Genomic DNA, 8,593 nt, shown 5'->3' with positions numbered 1-8,593 from the left:
CGTGGGTGGAAAAAAGACAAACATAATCAAAGCCAGACCGATCTCTATCTCAACCGATTTTATAATTGTGCTAAGAACTAGCTTATTTAATTTCGAGCGGAGCTCAAGCAACTCATCCATAGCTTGCTCATGAGATCTAATGACAATTATTTTTTAATCCTAATTATATTTTAATCTTATAATTAATATATATTTATATTTTTTATTAATTTATAAAAACAATCATAAAATAATTATTAATAATAATTAAAAATAATATAGTATATATTATTTATGTATCAATATTTTGAGGTAATTTGAGCCAAGCTCAAGCAAGCTAAGTCTAGCTTTGGCTCAACTTGTTTCTTTGCAGAGCAAGCATTGGCTGTCCATAGATCCATAAATATGCTCTTATTTTTTAAGAGGAAAAAAATCTAATTTTTTCTTGCAAAATCAATTAAGTGAATCATTTGCACAAAATTCACCAACTAAAACCCCAATCATTGCCTTAGCAAAAAAAAAAAAAAAACCCCAATCATTTCTAGTTCATTGTACATGATACCTAGATGTCCTCTGATATACCTTACCAATCCATGGACTTGCTCTCTCCGTACATATTTATACACCTATACGGAAACAGAAAACCCTCCCAAAACCTCCTTCGCAACCCCAGCCGCAAAAGTCCTGGTAACACCCTCCTCCACACCTCCTACCCTTCTTCCCCTCCTTAACCCCACCCTCCTCCTCCAGAGGGGAAGAAGGGCTGTTCTCTTCTTAACCTACTACTCCTCCGCCTTCTCCTTATATTTATTTCGCCCTAGAAATCTTTTCTCTCGGCCTTCTTATCATAAGAAAACTTGCCGATTTGGACTCTTTCGTACGCGATGGGATCGTCCGTAAGCCACGCCGCCACCCTGCCGCCTCCACCACCGCCGCCGCCCGCCGTCGGGCTCACCGGGGTTCTCCCCCCGAAGACGGAGGAAAAGGGCGAGACGAAGGTCGATTGGTTGAATCTCCCGTGTCCGGTCCCCTTCGAGGAGATCCAGCGCGAGGCATTGAGTGAGTCTCGATCCCAAGGCGGCGCCTATTTTTGTTGCTTTTCGCTGGGAACCGTTTAAATCTCTATTCTGGATTCTCTAGAAATTTTTTATGAGCATTTATTTGATTTTTTTGGTTGGATTAAATAAAAAGTTATTTTGAATCTCTTTTTCAATGGTAAATCTCATGGAATTTCTAGTGGCACTGTTACTTACATAGAATAATATGTGAACGCTGGGTGTTTCAGTGAGTTACTGATCTCCATGTTTGAACAAGTTGCATTAAAATTGAGTAGTAATGGAGTTTGAGAGTGCTCTAGGTGATCTGAGATTTAGTTGGACTAGTAGTGACATATTTGAGTGGTGCCAGATAAGTAACAAAACTTTTCTTTGAGCAATTCTTAAGCTGTGTGCTCTTTACCCATTTGGTGCTCTTCACCAGACTCTATCCAGCTCCAGAAAATTAGGGTCGCTCCTCACTTACATGAGCTTGAGGTGCAATTAGTGGGTTAGTTCTCCCTACTTGTTGATTGGTCTTGCTTGTTTTGTAACAGGTTCCTTTCCTGCCTAAATTCTCCTTGGCCAACCACTGACACCGATTTCTAGAAGGTTGTTGTTGGTTTGATAACTGGTCAGAAAATCTGTTTAATCCTTTATGGAGCTTTCTCAATGTGAAGTTGTGCCCTATGGATGACCCCATATATGACGGGAAATAGGCGATGATGATAATGATAATATTAATTCTGAGAACTAGGACATGTGGAAGCCCGGCTGGATAGAAAACTGAATAGCCAAGTCTTTTGTATTAACAAAAGAAACTTTACCAACTTGGCTAGTAGGTTCCCTCAGGATGATGCTGTTAATTACTTGTCAACTTTTTGTGAAGACACTCATGTTATGTTTTCTTGTTTAATGCTACAACATGATCATATATTGAAGCACCGTATGTGGAATTTTGAGGGTTCCATAGATTACTAATCTGGTTGGCCTTTTTAGTCTTGTTCTTCTGAGTTGTGCATTTCAATGTTCAAGTCTAAGAGTAGGCCTCCAAACCCTTCCCAGAGATGAGATATATATGGAGTACCACAATCTCTCACAATTTCCTTAACACTTAAAAAATGTTGTCTTGAATATGACTCTGGCAATATAGTTTTGTTGACATCTGACTTTTAATGTCCGAAATTCTACACGCTGAATTAAAGAGCTTTTACCCTTTTTTCTTTGAGCTATCTGCCTTTGTCTTCTTAACTTTAAATTTACTTTCTAGACTAGACATGCTTTCTCTCTCTCTCTCTCTCTCTCTCACATTGCCGTCTTCATAGAAAAGAAGAGTTTTTCTTGTAAATCTAACTGATGAATTTCCTCAAGCAAATTAAACTTGCAGTTATCATAAACTTTGAAATCTATTATCCTCATAGAAGCTTATTGTCTTTCATTTACATCAAGTCAAAATGATATTCAATTTTCAACATGTTACGAACATATCTCTGATGCTAAATATCTTGGTCTTAGTAAGTCCCGTGGCCAATACAGTGGGAACATGACTGATGAAGGATGCCTAGTGCTCTTCTTATGCAGAAGAAGTCAGAATTCTATCTGTTATATTCGTGAGATAATTTCCGATTCAGTGGACAGAGATTGTTATGTTTTATGATATGCTAATGGCATTAAATGATTATAAACCAATATTTAGAAAAGGGTAGGTTTTATTTTGGTTCAATACATTCATTGCATGTACTGGGTTTGGATCAGCAGAGGTGATTCTTATTTAGTATCTAGCTCTAGTAAAAGAATTTTTGTTATAAATTTGGCTTCTCTTCTTATAAATTGTTTGTGGAAATCTTTATTTTTTCCCCGGGAAACCTACCTTTCTTTCCACTTTGTCTCCTTTTTTGCTCTAAGAATTTCATCTGGTCATTCATTTCCTTTTTCATTCATGTCCTTTAATCTTTCTACATGCACAAATGGCAAGGGATTGTGATGGTAACAAGGGAGAAAGGCATTGATAATTGGTTTTGATTTTATTGAGATAAAAGAGCACTTGGGTTGGCAGTTGAAGGGGGGGACTCTTGCTTACAGTATTTTCTTATTAAGTAATTTGGATTCATGGCAGAAACATCTTAATACCAGTGCTCCTTAATGCAGATGATATTACCCTTCTTGCGACATAGACTTTTTCTAAATTTTTTGTTTAATGAGATACAAATTAGAGTTTATACAAATTTTAATCTTCTAGCTTCACTAGAGTTAAAATTCAGCCTGCAAAAATGAAAGCTAACAGTAATCAATGTGAGATCAGGGCATTTTCTAATGTTTTTTTAATTTGCTTTTGCAGTGTCATTGAAGCCAGAGCTTTTTGAAGGATTGCGTTTTGACTTTACAAAGGGCCTAAATCAAAAATTTTCACTTAGCCACAGGTAGTTTAGCTTGTGCTGCATATGATATATATGCTCTCCTATTGGTGATCGTTTTAAAAAGAAAATCTTTGATTTGACAACCTTCTCAGTGTTTTCATGGGATCAATGGAAGTTCCTTCACAGTCTTCTGATACTATCAAAGTCCCTACTGCACATTATGAATTTGGTGCCAATTTTCTGGATCCAAAGGTTAGTTTTCTTGCATTTTATGGCCAGATGATGGCTGTGGAGCTTGATAGCTTCTTGATGGATAACTGAAGTATGGGACCTTTCATGCATTTATACAGTTAATGCTTGTTGGAAGGGTGCTTACTGATGGAAGACTGAATGCAAGAGTTAAATGCGATCTGACTGATAACCTTACTTTGAAAATCAATGCACAGGTGCTCTATAGTAATTTTTTTAATCATTTAAAATCTTTTAGCAAGGAGAATGATTTTGGTTTATTACTCTTGACTGTTGGTTTAGTGACACATATTTCATTTTGGTCAGCTTACTAATGAGCCACACTTTTCTCAAGGCATGTTTAACTTCGATTACAAGGTTTGTTCCTTAACTCTTCCTTACTCTTAAATGGTCTAGCGTTTGGATGTTTCATCAAAGTAGAACTGTGCCTTTAAGACTTTTGATTTTGTTTTTCTGGTTGACTTCATTGTCCAGTGAAGCTTCAGCAATGTCTGGCTCGCTTCACTTTCTTTTTGCTGATTCACTATTATGCATTGTTGCCTTTATTGTCAAAAAAACATCGTAAAATGTTAGTATCGACTACAGATTACTTTGCCACCTAAGAAAACATAGGAAGTAAGAAACATACGAGTTTTTTTTTATGTATCTCTATAATGCTGGGCTTTCTGGTGAAAGATTATACTAATAGCTGTTTCTTCCTTTTAAGTAATGTAGGATTTCTCATTCTGTAAGTTCACATCATGGTGGATTCACTTGCTGAAATTTAGTACTTAGTTCATAAACTGGAAATGGTTGACATTCATGTTCTGTTGAAGTGTTTTATGACATTTGATATCTGTAATGATTCATTTTTATGACATTTGATATCTGTAATGATTCATTATAGTTAACTTTGCTTCCTTTTATACCATTATATTTGTTGCTTCTGCGCTTGGCCCAGTGGATGTTTTCTATCAAACCTGTGCACATGTTTAAGATTCCAAAAGTGTCTTACAAATGTTCATGCGCCTATGTATTTGTTACTTAAGCTCTTCTTTAAAAGCATTGCTTTTTGTGCTTCCAATAAGTGCAATTTTAGGTTTTCTCATAAAAATAAGTTCACTATGACTATGCACTTAACATACAGATAGGGTACGTCATTTTGATTTGTTTCCACTGTTATTACTTTGCTTAGTAATACCTAATAGCATCTTGACCTGTGCCCATTAGCCCAACCAGATCCAACCTAGAGTCGACCCATTTAGGTTCACCTATTTTCTTCATGGATCAGGTTTGCTTCTAGCTAAACTTATATGTTGGCAGATTGCATCAAATTTAGGTCAGAGGGTTCTAGCTTGCTGAGTCAGAACCATGTATATTTACATTGTAAGATAATTTATTTTTGTATTATATTAAAACCTTAAAAACCTAAATCAGCCTTCTCTTTTTTTAGAAATATGGTGGGCACGCGAACTCTCTTTCTTCTTCAGGAATCTTCCTCACGCGTCCCCTCCCACAATTCCTTTTCTCTCTCCTCCTCTCTTCCTCCTTGCCTCTTCTCCTCTCTCTCCTTGCCCACTCCTATTGTCTCCTCTTTTTCTTACCCTTCACCATCAAATCCTTGTTCACCTCTTCTACCAACTTAGCTATACCCTACAGAGCCCTTGCCTATTGTCAGCTCTGTTGCCAGCCCCTCATTGTCAGTCTGTGTGCCTTCATTGCACTTCTTCCTCCATTGCTGCCACTTGAATTGTAGCTATGTTGCTTGCCACTGATCATAGGCCCATTGTCAGTCACAACCCTTCCATACCCCGCTATCATTGGTTGCCTCACTGCTGTCCACCCAAACAAAGCTTTCTTTTCTGTTGGCCGTTGCCCCAATGTCAACCATAGTGCCCACTGCCCATCTGCCCCACCTCCTTGCCCGCTTCTCCCTTTTATCCTCCTTCATTTCCTCTTCTTGGCCTTCTCCTCAAGTCAGGTCTAGGGCATCTAATATGACCATTCAGCAGCTTCAAGTCAAAGTAGTGTGAGCTGTTTGGTAGGCCTGCAAGTGGACTAGATCAGGATGGGCCAAGTATGGTTGGGACTTGGTTTTCTTTTGCGTCACATTTTTAGAGCTAGACCCGACTCATTAATTGATTTTGTTGGGTCTGGTTAGGTCCTTGAATTTTTAGACTTACTAGGTCATTCAGGGCTGGTGGGGGCTAGCATGATCCAACCCAATCCATGCGTTATTTGGGTCCAATGCAAGTTTAAAGGAAAAAACATTACTCATTACGTAAGAATGATAAGGATAGCAAGTAGAAAGATTACAAGGAAAAAGTTGGTAAGAGCATGATTGAGCCTTCAATCTACAAATAGTTAATCTTAACATGCAATTTACAAATACAAATATGGCAAAAGGGTGAATGATGGAGAGTTTGGGCATTTTAGATTTGTGGGTCTTTGGATTGAATTGGATTGAACCAAGCCGTGTCAGGTTGGGTAGAGAAAAAAATGACCTAGACCTGACAATTTTTTCTGGTGCGCCTCCTTTTTTTTCCGACACAGATCCTATAACTATGAGCCTTCAGAAGTGGATCTGGCTGAGCCTAACCCGGGCTGAATGCATTAGGTCGTGGGTTGACTTGACCCACAGCCCTGCTGGTCGCATCAAGTTTGGGTCAGACCGCTAGAGTTTTGATATTTGTATTCACTTCATCCAATCCAACCTTTTGCCAATCCTTGCAATACCTAAATATTATGCCTAACTCATCTTATTCTACAAATTTGATACTATAATAATATGGTTTGAATAATATATCATGAACATGTAAGTGGACTTGGTTAAGTCTTTGCTGATGCCTTTTTGGATTTTGTCTACTCAGATGACATTAGTCTAGATGGATGTCTCTATATTAGTCTTATCAAGTTGCTTTTTCTTAACAATCTGTTGTACTGATGTAATTTTCCAGGATATGGATTTTCTTAGATCAAGTGTTGTGCTTTTAAACTTTATAGTCCATAGGCTCGTTATGGTTTCCTTCCATGATGCTTAAATGAGATGAAAAGGTGTATGCACTTGCTGTGTACTGACTTGTGAAATTTTCCAGGATATGGATTTTCTTAGATCAAGTGTTGTGCTTTTAAACTTTATAGTCCATAGGCTTGTTGTGGTTTCCTTCCATGATGCTTAAATGAGATGAAAAGGTGTATGCACCTGCTGCATCATTTTTAGGTCCTAGCCGTATCCTCCATGCAGTCCCCACTTCAAAGTATGCTCAGTTGATTAAAACTGTTACATATTGTCTCTGTTTAGTTTAATATTTTTTTCTGCAGTATCAGATCTGCATCTACCTATGCTTGAGAACCATTGATCACAGCTATCCTTATACATATATTAGTGCTTACCTCTGGAGTTACGGCTTTTGCTCCTTGTAGAATATGATGCCAAGATAACTTATGTATTGTGGAGCATGAATATGGATATCAAATATTGTACATAACTCTGATGTGGACAACCTCGAAAGAAATAAGATATGCATGCGACAGAGGTATAATAGTAAATAATCTACCATATAATTTTATTTTTTTGAATATCAGGCTTTTTAGTTTACCAAACATTCTACATTTTAGGTCTTGTTCACTCTCCTACTATAGTCTCTTTCCCTCCCTCTCTCCCCCCCTCTCCCTCCCTCCCTCCCTCCCTTCCTCCCCTCTAGTTAGGGCACGCTTAATTATAAATGCCCAAGGTCGTTTGTTTTCCTTAACAGGTTGGGTGTTGAACCTGCTTTACAACCTCAACACATAGCCTGGTACCTGACAGCTCAAGACAACTCGAAAGATGTTTAAGAAGTCTCTGACATCTGAGTTATATCTTTCTTGCATTTCATGCCTTCGTTTCTAAATAATGGATACTTATGGGAAGTATCTGAGATTAGGCCATACATGAAGGCGTGTCAATATCCAATATGTATTGGATACTTTTCGGTTACAAGTATTGCACCAGTAATTTTTAATACACAAAACTCAATTTCTGTTATCAACTTGCTATTCCCGTTTGCTACTTTGCTGATCATCCAGTCACAAATGTTCTCTCAGCAACTTGTACCCAGGGGACTGAGTCCATTTGTCTTATGTGGTTCTTGTAGTTAGGAACTTAGTCTCTATTCCCATGATATACATGAGCATAATTCAACCATGTCATTCTGATCCAAATTCTTTATATTCATGATCAGTGAAACATGTTAGCTGACATTAATATCAATTTTAATTCTCTGTACTCGGTGTCTGGAAAGTGTATTTAGTTGTATGTAATGCTATGAAATACAAGGCCTATAAACAGTATAATTGGCTATACCTCATCTTACAAGTCTACTATTCTCATTTCGTTGGGCATCTATTTTTTTATGACATTATTCTTTATTTATTTTTGAAACTCTGGTAAAACAGTACATGACTTGAAAGTTAGTGGAGACTTCTAATTCTGAATGTACCTATTCTGTTTTTTTACAGTCTGTCATGCTGCTATGGACTATTTTCTACCGTTAATACAAATTATATTCTCCTGTTGGTACAGGGAAAGGATTACAGGTCTCAGTTTCAAGTTGGAAACAATGCCTTCTATGGGGCCAATTATATCCAGGTAATGATGTACCATGCAATGCAGCATATCTTGATATTTCATCATCATCATCATCTTTATTGCTGATTGGTTGAGCACCTTATTTTGTTGGTATGAAACATTTCTCCACTTTTCAATGTTATTGGAGTCCCATTCGGCTCCTTATTTGATTATGTTGCTGACCAATTGAGGTTGCATTCTTCATTATCTTTTAGTGTATGGAAGGAGAAATTGTCCGAGGAAGATTTAGAAATAGTAATATTAGTGCTACATATATTAATTTATTTCTTTTATTTTGTATTGATTTTACCTTTTATTAAAGATGTATATCTTAGCAAGGTTTATTGAACCGATATCAAGATCTGTATTGGTAGGCCACCGATACGGTA

At 37.3% G+C, this 8,593-nt stretch overlaps 1 protein-coding gene across 1 annotated transcript in view; it reads left to right on the top strand.

Moving 5' to 3' along the window:
• Positions 1-607: 607 nt before the first annotated feature.
• LOC103707670 (mitochondrial import receptor subunit TOM40-1-like) overlaps positions 608-8,593 on the top strand; it is a 28,058-nt gene continuing 20,072 nt past the window's right edge. Inside the window, exons 1-6 of the mRNA XM_008792241.3 lie at positions 608-1,038; positions 3,352-3,433; positions 3,523-3,622; positions 3,721-3,816; positions 3,926-3,976; positions 8,160-8,225. Of these exons, the coding sequence (XP_008790463.1) occupies positions 864-1,038; positions 3,352-3,433; positions 3,523-3,622; positions 3,721-3,816; positions 3,926-3,976; positions 8,160-8,225 (570 nt within the window). The 5' untranslated portion in view covers positions 608-863. The remainder of the gene's footprint in view (positions 1,039-3,351; positions 3,434-3,522; positions 3,623-3,720; positions 3,817-3,925; positions 3,977-8,159; positions 8,226-8,593) is intronic.

Source organism: Phoenix dactylifera, unplaced genomic scaffold, assembly GCF_009389715.1.
Source record: "Phoenix dactylifera cultivar Barhee BC4 unplaced genomic scaffold, palm_55x_up_171113_PBpolish2nd_filt_p 000731F, whole genome shotgun sequence".
Taxonomy (NCBI): domain Eukaryota; kingdom Viridiplantae; phylum Streptophyta; class Magnoliopsida; order Arecales; family Arecaceae; genus Phoenix; species Phoenix dactylifera.
This window is presented reverse-complemented; position numbering and strand designations above follow the sequence as displayed.